The 21470-nt window shown below is 38.4% G+C and overlaps 1 protein-coding gene across 1 annotated transcript in view; it reads left to right on the top strand.

Annotated features, from left to right (window-relative positions):
- LOC101746473 (5'-3' exoribonuclease 2 homolog) overlaps positions 1-14399 on the top strand; it is a 31938-nt gene extending 17539 nt beyond the window's left edge. The window contains exon 17 of the mRNA XM_012690015.3: positions 12683-14399. Coding sequence (XP_012545469.1) covers positions 12683-13080 — 398 coding nt within the window. The 3' untranslated portion in view covers positions 13081-14399. The remainder of the gene's footprint in view (positions 1-12682) is intronic.
- Positions 14400-21470: the final 7071 nt, after the last annotated feature.

A 21470-nucleotide genomic window follows, 5' to 3' on the forward strand; every position in this document is an offset into this window, starting at 1 on the left:
TTACTCAATGAAGGAATAACCTCGTCTTGTAAAGATCCAACCCGTAATAATCATAAAACATAATTACTGGCAGTAGGGGGCGTTAGCTGTCACGCGTTACTGATTGAACGGCGGGACAACCGATATACAATGTAATTGAGTCATCGACCTCATGTCTCAAGGTGGGTGACGGCCACCACGGCGTGATGTCTATGAGCTCTAGTAACCATTTCACAACTAGGATCGATCACGCAACAATTGATAACAAAATATAGTCCTCCAATTCGTCCACTGCATAAAAAAACACTCCATGACACTTGACACGAATACATTAAAATCTATTTTTGGTACAAAATTAGATCTCACGTCACGGTTCTAAAGTCGTCATATATTCGAAACCCTAAAGCTAAAAAGCCAACAATAATCAAGCAATCAAGCTTACAAAAGCTGTAATATCGCGCTCGGGAAGCACGAACGTCGCCCGTTGCATTGTTTCGTAACTAGGGCTGGCATTAATTGGAGTTGTGCTCGAGTGGCTCAATTAACTCGACCGTGCTGGGGGACAGCCCTAAGTCACGTCACGATTGTTATTTAATTGGGAATTTTTGTTGTTTTGTCTCTTTTTAATTTTGACATACAGCCTACGACTGAAACGTGATGGTTAGCAGGAATTTTATAGACATTCCCGCCAGCTATTCCGAGAGGTGGAAACTTAAGAACGCCCTATCCTGTATCTTCTATCAAAACATATCATTACCTTGCGGCATCTTAATGCTATATGCATTAGCAAAAGCAGTATCTCTTATCTACGCATAAATTTTATTTTTCTGGCCTATCCCAAAATGTTTGGGAATCTGTGTGCTTAATCTATATATTAATTCTTTCTTTCTGGTCGTTCCCTCAATGCTGAGGATCGTGACTGTATGTCAATCTTCTCCACTCGGTCCGGTTCTGCGCCATATGTACCGCTCCCTGTATCTGGCCTCCAGTCACCTCCTTGAGTTGGTCAACCCATCTAGCTGGCGCTCTTCCTCTAGCGCGCTTCCCCTCTAGTTGTCCGAGAATTGTGAGTTTCTCCAGGCTGTGAAATGAGGATCGCATTATGTGCCCAAAGAAACTCCGGATCTTTTCCTGGCACATAGTCAGCAGGCGCTTGGTGACCTTCAGCTCTTCGAGGATGGAGACATTGGTTCTCATAGCTGTCCAAGGAATGCGTAGCAGCTTTCTCCAGAAATACATTTCAAACGCCTCAATCTTTTTGCGTTCCTTTTTCCTGAGACACCAAGTCTCCACCCCGTACAGGAAGATAAAGAAGACCAACGTACGAACCAGACGCATCTTAGTTAGTAATCTATATATTAATACGTGAAGCAAAAACTTTGTACCCTTTTTTTCGAAAATTGCGCGGACGGAAGATTATGAAATTTCCCACACTTATAGAGAATATAGAGAAGGAGTGCAGAATGTTTATATTTTTTATTTATATTATGCATAAAAAATACATTAAATTAATTAAAAAAAAAAACATTATACACCATGTATTTGACACACACGCATGCATACTATTTGTTTATTGTCAAACTGTTCTTATTGCTTATAGTCTGTGGTCAAATTCAGAATAGATTAAATATTGTTTGTCTTCTTTATTAATATTTGTCCAAAGTGCAGTCTTGGCGAAATTTGTGGTTATAGAAGTCTTACTTCTAATTTCAAATAATTATAGTCGAATTTCGACTACCGAGGGACCACTAGTACTCGTAATTATGTACAAAAAAATGGCGTATAAACATCAACAATGTGACAATACCCGCCAAAAAGAGATGTCATTACGGAAAAAAGGAGATCACATGCAACGGTCGTTCCGAATGCCTTCCATTATTTGAAATTCAAAAATCGAAATTGGCCCATCCGTTTGTCTCGACCATTGACATGTAATAGCGCGCGAATATAAACAGGAAACTGGAATTGAATAGGGACAAACTTTTTGGCGGGAACGCGATTTGTCAAGTGAATCACTGAATCGTTTTAGTTTTAATTCAGAGTTTCTTTAGATGTGTATTAATCTGGAACTAAATCATGACGTATTTAAGAAAGCGCTAAGTGCGGGGAAATTTTACAAAACCGTTAAAAAAACGCTTCTCTGGTCTTTAAAAAAAGGTATTTTTTCAAAGTTGATGTTTTGGTAAATTTGAGCGATTGTGCTGAGAATAATTCATAAAATTTGTTACAACTTGGGGTGGGTAAAAGGTCTCTAATGGTATTAAACGGATTATATAGAAAACTATCGAACATTGTGAATGTATTAAAGACGTTAAAAAATGTTTGTAAATAATAATAAAAAACTTCTAAGCCCATTACGGACATTTTTACTCACCTATAACGATAAATAAAAAAATATAAAAGTATAAAAGTTGTTATAGGTCGATATACATATCGGTTTCCCGATATTGGTCTTGAAAATGGCCGATTATCGATGGAGCTGTTTTGATTCGAAAGAAAATGAACGAGTAAAAACACAGGATGTTAAATTTATTGATCATTATTTAACAACAATTCAAATGAGCCCACAAAATAACTGCACAAAAACATTAACCCCGGCAGCAACCCTACCGACGTCATTGTTCAACGCAGTGTCGCCAACTACGAAAATAATAATTATCGAGGGCTGCCAACACAATGGAGGGCGATATTTTTTTAAACCGGTCGACGGGCTCAAGTGCTTCCTATTCAGTCGGTAAAGATTACCCGCTACATTGTCGGAAGTTTTTTTGTTTTTTTTTTTTTTGTAATCGAACCAGGTGGCTCTGGAGGCGTGCTAATGCGTATTTTAAGGCTTTTAACATCGTTTCTAATCCGATCGAAATAGGCGGTATCCGTCGAAATGCGGAAGTTGCTTCTTTTTTTTTTCTAATTTTGAAATAACATTTCTGCAGTGCCTATTGAGAATTGTTTGGGAGATTATGGTTTAATTATCTGTTGCGTTTTTATGTGAGTCCTTCCAAAGAGATGAAGTGCTTAAGGTGAAGTTTGCTCAGAATGCAGCTCAATTAGGGCGCCTGTTACGAAAACATAATTATTAGTTTTAATTATTTCGCTATAATCGTTACACGTTATCACGACATCATCACACTGCTAACTTTAATCCATACCTATGTTCCTTAACCATGACTTATTGGTAAGCACTGGTGGTAGGACCTCTTGGGAGTCCGCACGGGTAGGTACCACCGCCCTGCTTATTTCTGCCGTGAAGCAGTAATGCGTTTCGGTTTGAAGGGTGGGGTAGCCGTTGTAACTATACTGAGACTTTAGAACTTGTATCTCAAGGTGGGTGGCGCGTCTACGTTGTAGATGTCTATGGGCTCCAGTAACCACTTAACATCAGGTGGGCTGTGAGCTCGTCCACCCACCTAAGCAATAAGCAATAAAAAAAAAAAAAAAAAAAAAAAAAAAAAAAAAAAAAAAAAAAAAAAAAAAAAAAAAAAAAAAAAGCGTCGTGGCGTGCAACCTCTTTGATAGAACATACGACCTGCATTGACTAGACATAGACTAAGATAGAGACTTGGCAGGTGTGATTTGGGAGACTGGAAAAAACAATTGAACGAGGACAACCGCTCACTGGCAGTGGGCATTTGACCACCATCATCACCATGCCCTTTATTATCATGTTCGAATATTGCCCGATATATCATTGCCCTATATAAAGTGAGTATCACAGACGCGAGTTTCTCGCCGGATCTTCTCAGTGGGTCGCATTTCCAATCCGGTGGTAGATTCTGCGAAGCACTGCTCTTGCTAGGGTTAGTGTTAGCAACATCGTCAGGTTTGAGCCCCGTGAGCTCACCTACTTGTTAGGGTTACGCTGAAATGGCCTCTCAAAGCCGTCAGCTTAGGTAGGATAAAAAAAATCACAGACGCTCACGACTTTTCGTTAATGCATCCTAAACCTTAATCCGTAATTTGCGACGCTCTGTCATCAGCATAATTCAAAAGTTCGCTTTCCTATTAAACTATTTTTAGTTACAAACTTTAACAACGTTGCGAGGACTACAAATCGAAAAAGAGCGTCATCTTCAAGCAGGCTAAGTAGCAAGTTGATACAGTTGGAGAATGTTTCAGATTTATTAACTTGGCTCGTATTTCTAATATAGGCTAGCCATAAATAGTGTGAGATCAAAAATAACTACAGTGAAATAAAATGGAGGAGTAAAAGGCTATTTGGTTTAAACGACTTTTTTGCAAGTTTACAGTTAGCCAGAGAACCATTTAAAGTTTAAAATTTGGAAAAAATATCATGAAGAAAAAAACTTCTTCAGCTGTTTGAACGTGGTAAACTTAATTGAAGTTCAAGTTAATAAAGACATCGAATCGTTGATGCTAATACCAATTAAAACGAACCTTAGTTACAAAGATTGTTAGTAAATATTTATATTTATATTAAATGTAAATGTAAAGATAAATTTTAATGTCTTGTGCTAAGCGAAATGTCGCTTAAACCAAATAACCTTACAGCCCTCGATATAATTATATCAAATACTCCGGACACAGAAATGCTTAATTGTGTTATTTGTAATACAAATACTATAATATTGAGAATATAAAATTAAAACTATAATAAACTCATGTGACAATATATTCACTCACCTGTAACATTTAGAGCGGTAGGCAGCGGCTTGGCTCTGCGCCTGGCATTGCTGAAGTCCATAGGCGACGGTAACCGCTCACCATCAGGTGGGCCGTATGCTCGTCTGCCTACAAGGGCAATTTAATATCTCTATTTAAATTAATAATTCAAACAATATTATTAAATTATATAAGACTAAATATTCTCTTCATTGAATGATAGGTGAGTGAACTTATCTAAGAAAAGTCGTTTTACAATTAGAGACATTTTTCTTTAGATTTATAATATCATCTGTGCTTATCTAAGTTGCCTTCTTTACCATTTTATTACAAAGTCGTGATTCTACCATTGCAGTACAACGGGCGACGGCATAGGAAACTTTGTCTACTCCTTGTCTCTACTCAACCCTTATTTTTGAGTGTCCTTCGTCCTCAAAGCTTTTCCTTGTAATTCCAGTCGATACGAAAATCTCATCAGAATATGAAACAAATCAATATGCATTTTAGTGTTAATTAGCAATTGACCATTACTGGAATTATTATAAAATGGGTGTAGGTAAGCCTCAAAACTACATGCATTTGAAAAAACGTATTTGGCAAAATATGCGACATGTGCCCTTTTCGAAATTGCATATTCAAATCGATGCCTCTAATGAACACTAACTCAAAATTTTGAAATTTTCGTTTTTCACGCAAATCGCTTCAGTATTTTAAAAGTATTACAAATCATTATTGATGGGGTTGGAAGCAAGAGTAAATCAGCTAGTTACACAAGAAAAAACCATAAATATATCTACAATAATAAATATTTTATCAACTTTTTTCGTTTTAACGCTCCTCCTGTAAACCTACGAATTTGGAGTTAGCGTAGTGTTCATTGGAGGCAACGAAATATTAAAACGGTTTTCGGCGATGTCGTTCGAGCTCTCCGACATTGTAGCGGGCGTCTGCACCTAGCAATAATTAGAAGCCGAGCGGCGCACGTGCTCAAGTGCTCGAACCGTACAAGTCGCGAGGGGAGGGCTGTTCATCGTTTTTATTTAGGAGCCTCCCCTCCCCCGACCCCCGTTTCCCGGTTCACCTGAAAATTCACGTTTAATCCTCTGTGGTGAATATTCACTTATTGGATTCCGCCACACCACAAAACCGTATCCGTAAATAAATGCCTCAACCTTAAGACATCTAAGTCTCAATTTCACCCTTTAAAGCGAAACGCATTACTGCTTCACGGCTGTAAATAGGTAGGATGACGGTATTTACCTGTGCGAGCTCTTAAGATACCCTACCAATTGCAGGAAACACCAGCGTTTGACCTTGGATGATGAGCGTTTGACTTTATGCCTCAAGGTACTTCATAAATCCGTTAATCACTTAACACCAGACGGGCTGATGAGATTGTCCAAAGTTCTAATTTTCAAGATAATTCGACGTTTTATGATTGGGTGAAAACAACGTAAATTCCGTTACATATATTTTATATACATACATACATATTACAGACATACTTATTACATACATACATATTACATACATACATATTACATACATACATATTACATACATACTAGCGACCCGCCCTCGCTTCGCTTCGGAAACTGTAATTTATTATATTGATTTCTCCACTGTTTAATGGATGTTATTATACATATAAACCTTCCTCTTCAATCACTCTATCTATTAAAAACAACCGCATCAAAATCCGTTGCGTAGTTTTAAAGATTTAAGCATACATAGCGATATAGGGACAGAGAAAGCGACTTTGTTTTATACTATGTAGTGATACAGAACAAGTTATAGTGTTTTATTAAGGTTATGCCCAAATTATTTGATTGATTAGTCGCCAAAACTTACGTTAATAATAAAAATAGTGATCTAGCCTAAGGAATCGGAATCATAACGACGGATTTGAATTTTTATAGCTCATATGAATACGATCATACATAGGCGGCACTGAAAATTTCGGGAATTAACGAAGTGACACAACCTTACTATTTAAAAATGTATTTATTGCTTTTCGAAGTATTCTCCTCGAAATTTGACACATCTTTCCATACGATGGAACCAATCATTGAAGCAACCATTCCATTTTGAAGTTGGGGTCTCCAAAATGGCCGTTTTGTAGGCGTCCACAGCTTCTTCAGGTGATGAAAATCTCTGTCCGCGCAATTTATTCTTTATTTTAGGGAAAGTATAGAAATCATTAGGGCTTAGATCGGGGCTGTACGGCGGATGGTCTAATAATTCTATGTTTTCTTGCTCTAAAAACTCTTTTGTTCTGTGCGCGGTGTGAGAACTCGCATTGTCGTGATGGAGGATGATGCGGCGGTTGCAGTTCTCTTTACGGAGTTCAGGAAACGACCTGTGGCAAACAAATGCTAGCATACCATTCTGCATTAACCGTTCTTTGTCCCTCAAGAGGAATAGTGTAACATGGCCGGTTTTGGAGACAAACGTAGCCACCATTTTTTTTGCAACACTCCGTGAACGAACAATTTTTGTTGGCTTTAACTCATTTTCGAACACCCAAACTCGTGACTGGTTTTTTGTTTCGGGTTCGTACGCATATATCCAGGATTCGTCACCTGATACAATGTTGTATACAGCATTTGAGGATCCTGCGTGGAATCTTTCGAGAGTTCTGACGCACCAAGTAACGCGAGCCGCTTTTTGCTCTTCACAGAGCGAATGCGGTATCCATCGGGAAAACAACTTTTTTACACCTAATTGTTCATGCAAGATTATTTGTATTTGACTCATGCCAATGTCTAAAGTTGCCTGAATTTCGCGGTATGTCACATGTCGATCTTCCTCAATTAGCTTACGCACAGCATCAACGTTTTCTTGGGTGACTGCAGTTTTTGGACGACCTTGACGGGGATCATCACAGAGCTTGACACGTCCACGTTGAAACTCAGCAAACCAGCGATCAATTGTGGTTTTGGATGGGGCTTCATCACCAAATGCAGAAATCATCCGGTCAACACACTGTTTTTGTGTTAAACCACTTCGAAAGTCATAATAAATCATCGCTCTTGAATTTTCTCGAGTCAATTCCATTTTCTCAACGACTAAACAAGTTTGACAAAACCTCGTGACAAGATGGATAATCTTTTTTTTAATAAATAAATGGTATTCGATTTTTAAAACCAAGGAGTTTTCAATTAAAAAGATTTTAATATGACAGGAACAGTGGAAATATTCCATTCCCGATACTTTTAGTGCAGCCCTCGTAGTTTTGGATTTTCTTGGGGTCCTTAAACCTAATATTTTTGATAAAGGAAATGTTGGCCCCTAAACTGTCGCCGCTCTTATTACACATAAGCTGACCCGGCAGACTTCGTAGTGCCTCAATCGATAAATAAAAGACCTAAACTTTTGTATAAAATAAACTTAAAATAAACAAAAGGAATCCGTCCGACGGGGAACACATCAAAGGGAAAACAAAATTGTTATTTTTATTTAATTCCAATTTTCATATTTATCTACCTTTTAAACCTTCTCTGGATATCCATAATTAATTCAAGACCAAAATTAGCCAAATCGGTCCAGCCGTTCTCGAGTTTTAGCGAGCCTAACGAACAGCAATTCATTTTTGTATATATAGATAGAAGATTAGAAAAAAAGGAACTTAAAATACTCACTTGCAGAGATCTCAATTTCTGAAAAGGTCCATCTGACTTAATGTCTTTAATGTCAACGAGTATCCTTATGGATTGAAGAGCGCTGAAGAACGAAGTAAATAAAAATATATAGGTTAGTTGCACGCCACTATTCATATAAAACCTTTAGACGTCATCTCTTTGGACAATAAGCGGCGTGCATACTAACCTGAGCGCTGAGTGTCGCGTCGTACAATTTTGGCGCCCAACGTGGGGCCACCTATTGCTCTTATTTGACAGTCTTTCATGACGTGAATGTCGCTCCCGCCTCCACCATTGAACGCCTATTAAGGCAGCCTAGCTCGGGTTATAATTTTCGGTCTTTCACTTCAAATGTTCTGTAGGTGTTCTCGGCGGTTTTTGTTTCTTTTTCGGCCGGAAAAACATTGATGTAGGTGATTTCGGATTATAAGAAAAAAAATATTTAAATTATTGTTAATTTACTTGAAATCGGTTAGTTCTTTTTTTCGTAAAGTAACCTGGTATCTTATTAAGAAGGTAAAAACGTCATTAACAAGTCGCCTACTGTGAGCTCTCGTGAGTTTTTCAGTCGTCCCGCGGCAATGAAAATAATGTGAGGCGTGCATGTTATTGTTGCATTAAAACCATGCTTATTGTTAATTGACAGCTGTGTTCCTGACATTCCTGTGTTCTATTAATTGATGAATGAAATAGCAATAGCATTTCTAAATATAAAGCACATATAATATGCATCTTGAAATATTGCGTAATATCTACGCTTTCTTCAACTTTATAAAATTTATTTACCTTTATTTCGCTAATACTTCAATTAAAGAAATCAAAACAGTGTAAGAAGTTATGAAAATAATTCACATAACTCACATAACGTGCACAGCGTATTTGCGACACGTACCACCGCCCTGCCTATTTCTGCCGTGAAGCAGTAATGCGTTTCGGTTTGAAGGGTAGGGCAGCCGTTGTAACTATACCTGAGACCTTAGAACTTATATCTCAAGGTGTAGTTTTATAGATGTCCATGGTCTCCAGTAGCCACTTAACACCAGGTGAGATGTGAGCTCGTCCACCCATCTAAGTAATAAAAAAAAATACGTAGACAGAGATATGCGCGATGCCACGAAGCCATATATAACTCATAAATAAACTGCATTTAATGATAGTACTTGGCGCTGCTGGTGTGCGCGAACAATGTCGGCTAATGGGCGCGAATCGTTTTGTACTCGACGAGAGTAATTACCGCGTAGTCGTTCTCCCTCCGGCCACTTTGAGTTACATTGCGGCCTCATCGTTCGTAAGCAGCATTGGAATATAAAGGTAATCGCGTCCAACGATTGCCCTAGCTAGGGTATTCTGCGGTGTTACGGCAGTAAGACCTCAAATGTCAAATATATTATTGCTTAGGTTAAGTGGTTATAGGAGCCCATAGACGTCTACAACGTTAATGCCGCCACCTACCTTGAGATGAGTTGTAAGGTTTCAGTTTTTACACTAAAACGGCTGTCCCCACCCTTTAAATCGAAACGCATTACTGCTTCACGGCAGAAATAGGCAGGCTGGTGGTACCTATCCACGCGGACTCCCAAGAGGTCCTACCACCAGTAATTACGCAAATTATAATTTTGCGGGTTTTTGACTTTTATTACACGATGTTATTCCTTCACCGTGGAAGTCAATCGTGAACATTTGTTAAGTACGTATTTCATTAGAAAAATTGGTACCCGCCTGCGGGATTCGAACACCGTTGCATCGCTACATACGAATGGACCGAACGTCTTATCCTTTAGGCCACGATGACTTTACAAAGTCAATGCAGCCGAGAATTGAAAGGCATCTACATCTACATACATAAGGGTCACTAACAGGAACAATAATGCGTGAGGCATTGGCATGAGGCATAATTTTTCACTGGTGGTAGGACCTCTTGAGAGTCCGCGCGGGTAGGTACCACCACCCTGCTTATTTCTGCCGTGAAGCAGTATTGCGTTTCGGTTTGAAAGGTGGGGCAGCCGTTGTAACTGTACCTGAGACCTTAGAACTTATTTCTCAAGGTGGGTGGCGCATTTACGTCGTAGATGTCTATGGGCTCCAGTAACCACTTAACACCAGGTGGGCTGTGAGTTCGTCTACCCATCTAAGCAATAAAAAATAAAAAGGCGACAAAAATAGGATTTGGTGGAAACTTATAACCCAGTTTCGCATTACTAAACCGATAAACGAACTAGAGCTTATAATTGAAGAGCACTAAGATGACACCTTCACAGTGGCAATCATTTTTTTTTATTGCCTTTGTAGGCAGACGAGCATTCAGCCCACCTGATGGTGAGTGGTTACCGTCGCCAATGGACTTCAGCAATGCCAAGCCGCTGCCTACTGCTTTTTTAACTTACATTAACTAACTTAATTAACTAATATTGCGTTGAAAAATTTGGTTACATATATACAGGCCGAGCTAGTAACGACGAGTTAAATATTTGTTGTTTGAGGTCCCGCTCTACTTGTGTAAACGCGACAAACTCGCAGCTTTGAGGTCGTTGAATATCAAACTTTTAACACCTTCAAAAACAAAAGAGAATCAAAGCTATTTTCTGTGTTGTCAATTCGCATTGTTTTCCGCTAAACAAGTGGTAAGTCTACTACGAAGCCACAACGTTTCGAACGAAACCCGAGCATGATGCCGCAAAGCCTTTGAAACAAAACTGAACTTTATATGTAATTTTACGATTTAACTTGATCGTGAAAATCGTAAAGCACCGTAATACTACTTACAAAGATTTTGATGACAATTGTACATAGTAGGATTATAAAATACAAGGACTTAACTTAAAGACTGCTGGATGCGCCCGGTAATTTTACACCAAATTATTCTGTGTGACTTATCGAATGGAATTCAAATCCGGCAGGTTTGTAATATTATTTGTGAGTAAATTAAATGTTTTTAACGACTTCAAGAAAAGAAACTGGTGGTAGGACCTCTTTTGAGTCCGCGCGGGTGGGTACCACCACCCTGCCTATTTCTGCTGTGAAGCAGTAATGCGTTTCGGTTTGAAGGGTGGGGCAGCCGTTGTAACTGTACTTACTGAGACCTTAGAACTTGTATCTCAAGGTGGGTGGCGCTTTACGTTGTGGATGTCTATGGGCTCCAGTAACCACTTAACATCAGGTGGGCTGTGAGCTCGTCCACCCATCTAAGCAATAAAATAAAAAAAAAAAAAAAAAAAAAACGGAAAATATTATTTACATAATAAGCGTTTCCACACGGTTCAATCCTTCTTGCCTATTGTCGCAAAGAATTCTTGTGTGGCTCTTTTTAAGTCTATATTAGTTCTGTTGGCATTAACATGATCCCTGACGCACAGGAGTCTGTAAGCTATATTATCCTATAGCTATAGTACCCTGTATGGTGTTAGTATTATATACGGAGGGCAAGTTTTGCATTTATCCATTTAATTGAGTTAACTGAATTATTCTTTTACTTAATCGTTTCTTGACAGAGTGGTCATGATTGTTATGTAGCTTTAGAGGGAGTAGATTTGGCCAGTCTCCGGATGCCCCGCCGTCATTTCCCACCCAAGAACATTCTGCTGCACCAATTGAGTGAATATAAAAGTGAAAAAAATCAATGTTATTTTTTTGTCGTATTAATATTATGATATTAATATGTTCTATCTGGTCGTAGGATTTTTTTATTATTATTAAAGAGTTAATTTTGAAATATTTACGTCTGTGTTACATTTGATCGTTACAAAGCGAACGATTAAGAACTTGTTCCCTTTCGGCTCCCGGCTCGAGTGTTACCAGCGCGACTAAAGCCGTGTCAAAAAAATCCTGCGCCATTGCCGTTTAGGATTTAACATTTTATTGTATACAATTGACTAGGTCATTTTTTTTTCATACTGCACTTTAAGTTTCATTAAATTTTAAGTATAATTCAAATAATAAAACTTGACATTGAAAGATGATATAACATTCTTAAAAATGATTATTTTATAATTATCGAAAATGTCCTCAATTAATTATCTAAGTCACGCATGAAAGGTACGAAATATAAAATTAATACAAAATTTACAACATTTACGGACAGAAACAGATCTCACCTATTGTTTGTTATGATGAAGAAGATCATCACCATTTCTAATATTTCAGATATATAACTGTCTGTCTTAATCAAAAACTGCGGACGACAGATCTCTAAAAAGACACGCTTGCTTAATTCTCTATTCTAAAAACACTAACAGTCTAAATTTGCCTTTCGACTTCCATCATCGTAGCCTTCATAATTGCTTTAGAGTTTGATGAATCTGATAGAGATTAAAGATTAGTTGAAAGTTGCCACGGCAAGTTTGTGAACATGTACGCACCACTGTTTCGTGCTCTAAACTATGTCCATGGTTAAACCCTCTTTATAAATAGTCTTGATAAATAACATCGCTTTATCTTTGACACAGAACGCTCGCAGTCATTCGGACCGGCACGAGGCGGCTATGTACCACACAATCCTAACCAGTCATACCAGAACTACAATCGGTCCGGTAATTCAAGTCAATCGTACGGAAGCCAGAACCACTCCTACGGGAATCAGAACCAGTCTTACGGAAACCAGAACCATCCGAAGCAAGGCTACCATCAAAACAGAGGTCAAAATCAGGGCTACAACAGCTCCAACCAGGACTACGGTAACCAATATAGCAACAACCCTGGCTACAGTACAGATTATAACAATCAGGGCCAAGGCTACAACAGCTACAAAGGAGGTAATAATTATAGCAGCCATCAGCAGAATAAGCAGGGGCAGGGAAGATGGCAGCAGAGAGGCGGTGGAGGGGCAGGAGGGAGTTGGCGGTAAAACTGCAAATTTGCACTCGTGACCAAACGCAATCAAAGCCCGCCGCGTATCCAAAGGATCGGTAGTGGGCGCGTGCCAAACTCTTCAATTTTCTTGAGAGACTTTTGTACGCAATATGACGTGCTCACGAGTGCTCATCAACTAGGCGGTAACATTACATTGATATTGTTAACAACCGGAGTGGTCACACGTTAAAGTAAGCAAAAACTATTCAGGTTCAACGCGCCGTCTCTAATATAGAGTGATACAGATGGGCAATCTGCTCGTTGTAAAATATAAATAGTCGGATTTAGGGCAGAAGTTAAATACAGTAGAAACAAAAGCTAAAGGCACTGTATGTAATTTTTATGTATCTAGAAAGAGTCGAATGTGCTATGAAACAAGTCAATTCCATTTTTATTGATTTTAAAACGATTCACGGACTGTGTTTCACGGTTTTTTAGTATTATAAAGACCAATAATAATTATGTTATAAAAATTTAATATTTACAAGATTTTTTTGTTTATTATGCATTGCTGTTAGAATGTGACAAACGAATTGAATTGTGACAATGAGTTGTTTCCTGGTGTCTGAGATTCGATCGACCGAAATAGTGTTTCTATCTAGGATGACTTTTGATTCTGGAAGTTTGCGGAAGGTTTTACACGTCCGGAATGAACACTTGTCCCAAGTATAGTGGACTTCTGGTTTTCTAGAAAGTGGTGTGCGTATGAGCCAGGAAGCAACACTTGGGAGCTGGGCCTTGGTTACTCATGATACCTTATTAGCAATAACTCAGACCTATCTTAGCTTAATAAACCCGGTCAGAGCTAGTTCACAGGATGTGAGTTGTTCATTATTGAAAACACAGACTGATCGTTTTTCCAAAATATATATTTTCGTCATCACACCTAACTTAAGTCTTTGAGTTGGAAATCGCAATAATATAAACGCGATATATTTTGTCTTTGTGTTGATTATCAACTGGCACACTGATCGCTGATCTTAATTAAAAAAAAAGAATGAAGATAAAAAAAATTTTATTGGTAATAAATTTTTGGAATAATTTTAATTAATAATGGATATTGCTCAAGTATCAATTATTAATAAACAAATATATATTTATTTATTTAATAAATATGTATTTATTTATTACATATTAGATAATTGAGTCCGTTAAATGTATTATTGACTTACTTGGCTATTTTTGATTGTGTTAATATCGAAAGGCAAACTGCAATATAAAGTGCTATATATTGATAGCAAAATGACTATAAATGATTTTTGATTAGTAAGACATGTCCGAAACAATAATAATAAAACAATAATAAACCCTGAACTGTGTTTTTATTAGAGATAATCTCCTATTGTTCGGTGTATACGGCCGAACATCTTAGAAAGCTATATTTTTTAGTATAGTAGTAGCTATATTTTTTTTGGTCCTTCGAGCTGGATATGAACCAGCGACCTATGGACGACCAAAAAAATGTGGGGACACAGAGCTGGTTTGCAGTAGTGTTTTACCAATGATAAGTCTGGATTTTACTAACTCACTTTAATTAACAATCACTTATAAATGTTCTATGTTCTACAAATGTTACTGTTATATGTTAATGTTAATGTTTTAATTACTAAATGTAAATGTTAAATGTTACGGTCGCGAGGACCGGAGCCAACTTCCACGTAACCGGGTTATTGCACGACTGTTGTTACTGTTCAACTGCAACTTTGAATAAGCGTGCAGTGTGGCGTTATAGCTTACTAAGATGTTCAGCGGTATTACACCGCACACCTATACTAGCGGACCCGACAGATTTTTCCTGCATACACAAAATGAATGAAATGAATGAATGAAGGCGTACACAAAAAATCATTCAAGTCGATTCAGCCGTTTAGTTGCAGTATACATACCGACTGCAGCGCCATCTGCCGGGCTGATTTGTGAATCTAAGCCATCCAGGGCGCCACCCAAAAGCAAAAAAAAATCATTCAAATCGGTCCAGCCGTCCAGCCAGGAGGAGTTTAGTCACATACACACACTGTAGAATTATCTATCTATACTAATATATAAATCTACAGTGGTTTTTACGGATGTTCCGTTATAACTACTGAACCGTGCATCCGATTGACTTGAAACTTTGTATCCATGTAGAAAATACATGTACTTAATGGATAGGCTAATATTTATATGAGTGTTGGACTCCCTACACCAGTTGCGGGGGCGTTAATGAGAATCATTGTAGGGGTGAGAAATAATAATGTTAATTTTAAATGCCCAGCGAAGCGGACGCTTACAGCTAGTATATATATAAAAATATACTCATGGCCTTATATGTTTTGAAATAGCATATTGAAGATAAATTTCCCAAGTCGAACTCTTTTCTCCAAATTAGGTGTCCTTAATGGCAGACAGCCCCTTGGGTTTGCCCCTGGTATTGCCAAGGTCCATCGCGATAGTGACTCACCATGGTATGATATTGTAAGTCTTGAGTAGTATTTTAAATAAAGTTGTTTCACCGTTCAAACCGGAAAATCTTCGCGGCAGACACACGTGTCCATGTGACTGTTGGTGCTACTGACACAGCCATCGATTCAGACCACTGATCGTTGACTGATCGGCTTAGAACAGACACCATCTTCCTTTGCTCCATCTTCATGGTTTCTAATAGATAACTACGGAATTAAGTGAAGAATGAGTAGTGGCGTCTTTGGGGTTTGCCAATCGGTTTTGATTGATGTTTTTTTATTTATTTATTGCTTAGATTGATGGAAGAGCTGACGGCTCAGCTGGTGCTAAGTGGTTACCGGAGTCCATAGACATTTACAACGTAAATTCTGCCACTTACCTTGAGCTATGAGTTCTAAGGTCTCAGTTTTTACAGTACAACGGCTGCCCTTCAAACCGAAACGCATTACTGCTTCACTGCAGAAATAGGCAGGGCGGTGGTACCTACCCGTGCGCACTCACAAAACGTCCTACCAGTAGTAAATACGCAGATTATAATTTAGATTTTTAATATATTATTATTTATAAATTTAATTAAATTGGGTAAATTTAATTTATTATAATAGTTTGATTTTTACTACACGATGTTATTCCTTCACCGTGGAAGTTAATCGTGGACATTTGTTAAGTACGTATTTTATTAGAAAAATGGGTACCCGCCTGCGGGATTCGAACACTGGTCCATCGCTTGGTATGACTGCACCGGACACGTCTTATCCTTTAGGCCACGGCGACTTCAATCGACGGGGCGCATTGAACCTAAGTTCGTATGGGTAGGTGCCAATAACCTGCATATTTGCGTTCTTATTTGAAGAGTTGGAAAATTATGACATGTCTCATAATGGGTAACAGTTAAAATGGAAATTACGAAATTATGAGATTTCTAATAACCGCCATTAGGCAATGGGCCCTAAAAACAGAAACTTTACCGTTATTTTTTAACCTTATTCATGACGTTTAATAATGAATTTTTAAAAATTAATTATAAAATATAAGTTGGAATCAAAGATGGCGGCACAATGGAGAGAAGTGGGCGCCATTTGTTCGCGATCAATAGTTTATTTCCGTTTTTTGTTCCACAATCGAAAACTTCAGAATGAACTGTTGAACATAAAAAGAATTAGGGCCCAGCGGCTGGAAGCCACTCGAGATCTCAATGAAAAGTTAACGGAGAATATTACGGACCGGTTTTTTTTTGCACCGTACCTAAGCTACTCAAATGGCGCGGCAGTAATGGATTACGTCGGTCGTTGGTACGAAGGTGTCTTCACTGTCAAATCCTTTACCTTGAAGCCTTCATACGCGGCAGTAATGCACTGAGTAAATGATAATATTTAAATGTTTTCTGAGTTTTTATTTATTGCATATTGTCTTTGCGAACTGTTTAGTCGAATTTCGTTGTTGCACTACGCGTTTATTGTTTATTTAATCTACACAAAGCAAATAATCGACTAACTGTAGTCAACCTACCTGAATATTCGTTAGTAGAGCTTCTGGTAACTCTCTTTTCATTTTTCAACGTAGATTTCGCTTCCTCAATATTTGTGTCACAAGTTTTACGACCTTATAACACTTTTTATGTTATAGTATTTTTAATCTGTGGATCTGTCTTTATCCGACATGGCTAAAAGACGAACCACGGTGGGAGAACTATTAGAAGTTTCGTTTAAAATCTAAACAAGTATTCGGCATTTGAGGTTACATACATAGTTATCTACCGATCTACATTATTACACGGTAGGTATATGAAAAAAAATATTCCTGGATATGTACTATACTTGAGCGATGTACAGGCGAACGCTGGCTTCTTTGGTGCGATGGGACTAAGAATATTCACCTAAATTAATCCTTTAGAGCACTCTTATGGATGAAGTCCTGAGTATTCACAGGAAGCTTGTAGCACTTGTAGTTTTTTTCACAACCCAATTGTTGGTAGTCTGAAGGGCTATTCCAAGTACGTCCGGTATGGTAGGTGAGATCACAGGGCTCAACCTGAGAGGAGTTGCTAGCACTAGCCCTAAGCAAAAGCAGTTCTTTGCTGAATCTACCACCGGATTAAATCGTGACCAACTGAGAACAACCGCCGAGAAACTCAGTAGGTCGTGTCTATGGGTTAAGTTGCAAGTCGAACACTTCGTCTTCGGCGTGAAGGACTTACACTACACTTCACAGCAAGGGTATATACAGGACACCTGTATGTACCTACGCAGGCACTTGAACTTATAGGCTACTTCATTGCCTCTTTGTTGTAATGACTATTATTAACCCTAACTACTATACCATAGGGATCGGATGCCGGTTGGATTCAGTGGATTTACATACATTCTATTAGATAGATAAGATAAATATAAATGTTTACTAACAATCACGCCACGTTAACTGGTCCCGTGCTAAGTTCGTAAAGAACTTGTGTTACAAGTACCAGATAACGGAAATAAATATAATATTTTTATTATACACATACATATATTTAATATACACCCATAACCCTGGAAAGACATTTATATTTCTCATACAAATATCTTCCCTTGGCGGGATTCGAACCCGCGACCCCCTTGTGTAGTGACCATGTCACTTACCACTACACCAGACAGCCGTTAAGTTACTTGAACTCATACACATTACAACGTTGATACCACTCACCTCGAGACATTCGTCGAATTCTTGATCATATTAATTATTATGATTGTGATGCCATTGTGAGCAGACCAGCCCATGGTACCGACCCGTACGAGCTCACAAGAGGTCCTGACACCAGTAATTACGCAAATTATATTTTATTTATATACACGATGTTATTCTTGCATTGTGGAAATCATTCGTGAGCATGTGTAAAATACGTATTTCATCTATACTAATAGGTATATAAATCTACAGTGGTTTTTACGGATGTTCCGTTATAACTACTGAACCATGGATTCGATTGACTTGAAACTTGGTATCCATGTAGAAAATACATGTACTTAATGGATAGGCTAATATTTGTATGAGTGTTGGACTCCCTACACCAGTTGCGGGGGCGTTAATGACGAGAATGTTTGTGGGGGTGAGAAATAATAATGTTAATTTTAAATGCCCAGCGAAGCGGTCGGGTACAGCTAGTATATATATAAAACTGTGCGCAGGAATCAAACACCAGCACAGCCACATCGAATACGAATGTGTAGGGCGTCCTATCCTTTAGGTCACGAGGACTGTAGATGAAAACACGCGCACGTACTCCAAGCGAGACCGAACCTGTGCTTTGTAAAGCATATTATTATGTCCAGGTGTGAAATACCGATTCGCTCTGTAGAGGGCTCTCTACATTTTACAAGTCGTCTACGATTTAACACACCTCCTCCCCGGCAGCGATTATAGCTCGAAGCGCCGTCTCCAAGAATTTCAATATCCTCGGAAGGCAGCAGGGATCCTTGGATTTGCAACGCCATGACAAAAGGGTCCTTCCAGTGAACGCGAATTCCAACTATTACAAATAATGCATGCGGAGTGTTGTTTAATCCAGATCAGATTCAAGAAATCTCTGTGATTTGAAATACCTGTTGGAGACAATTACTTTAAATAACAAATATTTCAAATTAGTGGATGCAGAGTGAATACCTAATACATTAGGTTCGGGGTGATAATATTTAATGCCGTGTTTTCATTGCTTCGCATTCACGTGATCTGAACTATAGAATAATTAGACACTTAAAATGTCGCAAATCACCTTAAATTCTCACACATAAGTTGCAGAGACATTTCATGCGTGAAAATACGAAGTATCGCGAACCGAACGCCTGCTCACTTCCCATAAACCAGTCTCAAGATCTAGAATGTTCACTTTACCGTGTGCTAATGTGTCAATTGTGTGCCTTTTGTTATTTCCACGCGTTTCTACTAATGATTTTATATTTGGCGGCGGGACTCTGCGTGGGGCAGCCGCCACGCTGGGCTACGCGTGATGCACAATGACGTCACACAGCGCCAGCGCTACGTCACGTCCTACTCAAAATTCAAAATACAATTTGACAGATGATTTTGACTTCTCAATAGTCCGGTAATAAATGTATGGTCTTATGGCTGTTCTTGAGAACAGTGGTGACTCCAGTGAGTGGACTCGACGGAGTGTGAATGCACAATTCGTGATTTTTATGGGAATGCGCGCGAAAAATTTGACGTTCGTGAGAAGTGAGGACTGTCAGATGTGGTCGATTGAGAAATTCAAGGTGTGTTAGAGCTATTAAGTAGATTGATTTTATTTATATTTGTTAACTTAGGTAGACAGAATAGAATAGTTATGGGCGGCCATACGAATATGCACATAAACATTAACTTACCTTGCGATTACCTTTGCCCGCCAAGAAAGTAAAAATAAAGGACTTGTGGCGGATTGTGGGTGTACCTACAGCCGCGGGCGGCGTACACAGTTTTATTGTCTGTAGTAAAGAAATAAAAAGCCCGCCAAAACTAAATAATAATATTTTCATTGCAAAGGATTGTGCATAAGGCGCGTTGCATTGCGTTATTTCATTAAAAATCGCAATGCGCATTGGAAGTCGTCACCCCAAAGCCTTAGTAGTCTCAGAAGAACAGCTATCCGGCTTTATATACAAATTCGCTCCTGTTTTGAACGATTGTCGATGTCGAATTTTTAAATTTCTACATACATTTAATACCTAATATCTATATATTAATACGTGAAGCAAAAACTTTGTACCCCTTTTTACGCAAATTGCGCGGACGGAGGAGTATGAAATTTCCCAGACTTATAGAGACTAAAGGAGTGCAGAATGCTAATATTTTTTAAAAATTATGCATTAATATAATATAATAAATTGTATTAGATAGTAATGTGTTAGGTTTTTAAGTTACTAACATAAATTATGAGTAATACTTACTAAAAAAATGTAAAATAAATATTTAATAATATATACCTAATAATATTAATGATACAATATAAATTTTAAAATTTTATCTTCAAATTTTTATTTATAAATTGTCTGTTACTTTAAATTTGTTCATTGTGAAATGTAATTGTGATTTTCACTAAATCGATAATTATTCTGATTTTGTTCATGATATAAAATTTTCTCGCTACATAAATTAAGGGAGATAATAAATATAATAAATAAAATAAATTTCACAATGATATGATAAATAAAATAAATTAAAAGAGGTTTAAATCTAAAGAAATTTCTCTAAAGAAAAATCAGAATTTTGTATAAGTACATTTATTTTTAATTTGTCGTAAATAACATAGTTCATCATCTACGACTGAAATAGAATCAAGACACCGGTGGTTAGGGCTCCAGAGTAAGAAACCCGCAGTAGTACTCATTAAGGGACTAACTTTATATATTTTTTGTCTTTTTTTTTATTGCAAGATTAATGAACTAGCTCACGGCTCGTGTGGTTGTCAGTTTGTCAGTGGTAATCATACTTGGCACATGAGGTCGAAGTCTGATTTGTACCATGTTTTTTTTATAAATGAGGTATTACTGGTGGCCCAGAGGCCTTTCCAGTTTCGCCAGGACAGGTGGGCTCCGGGTGATGGAAGGCCGGCTATCCTCGACCCACGCTGGTTTTGACCCAGCGGGGTATTCCGTAGGATAACCCATTCTAACCAGCGCCATCTAGGCGGGCTCCGGATAGCCTGCCGACCGAGAGGGCTGGTGGTCGTGGCGCCGACGGCCGCCAGTCCAGCGTCCCGAGGGGGAGGGTGATGGGAGAGATGTGCTCCGCACTAAGCGCTTCACTTTCCGCCTTTGCCTTTTCATGAGTTCTGTCTCATGCGAGGTTTGGATGTTGGTTGTTGAGCGATAGGAGGTTTTAGTCAGTTCGACTCCGACATGCCCCGCCCTCCATCCCCAGGGGAGGGCGGAAGTCCGGCGTTTTCCTCCTGACCAAAAAAAAAAGGACAGG

Source organism: Bombyx mori, chromosome 25, assembly GCF_030269925.1.
Source record: "Bombyx mori chromosome 25, ASM3026992v2".
Lineage (NCBI taxonomy): Eukaryota > Metazoa > Arthropoda > Insecta > Lepidoptera > Bombycidae > Bombyx > Bombyx mori.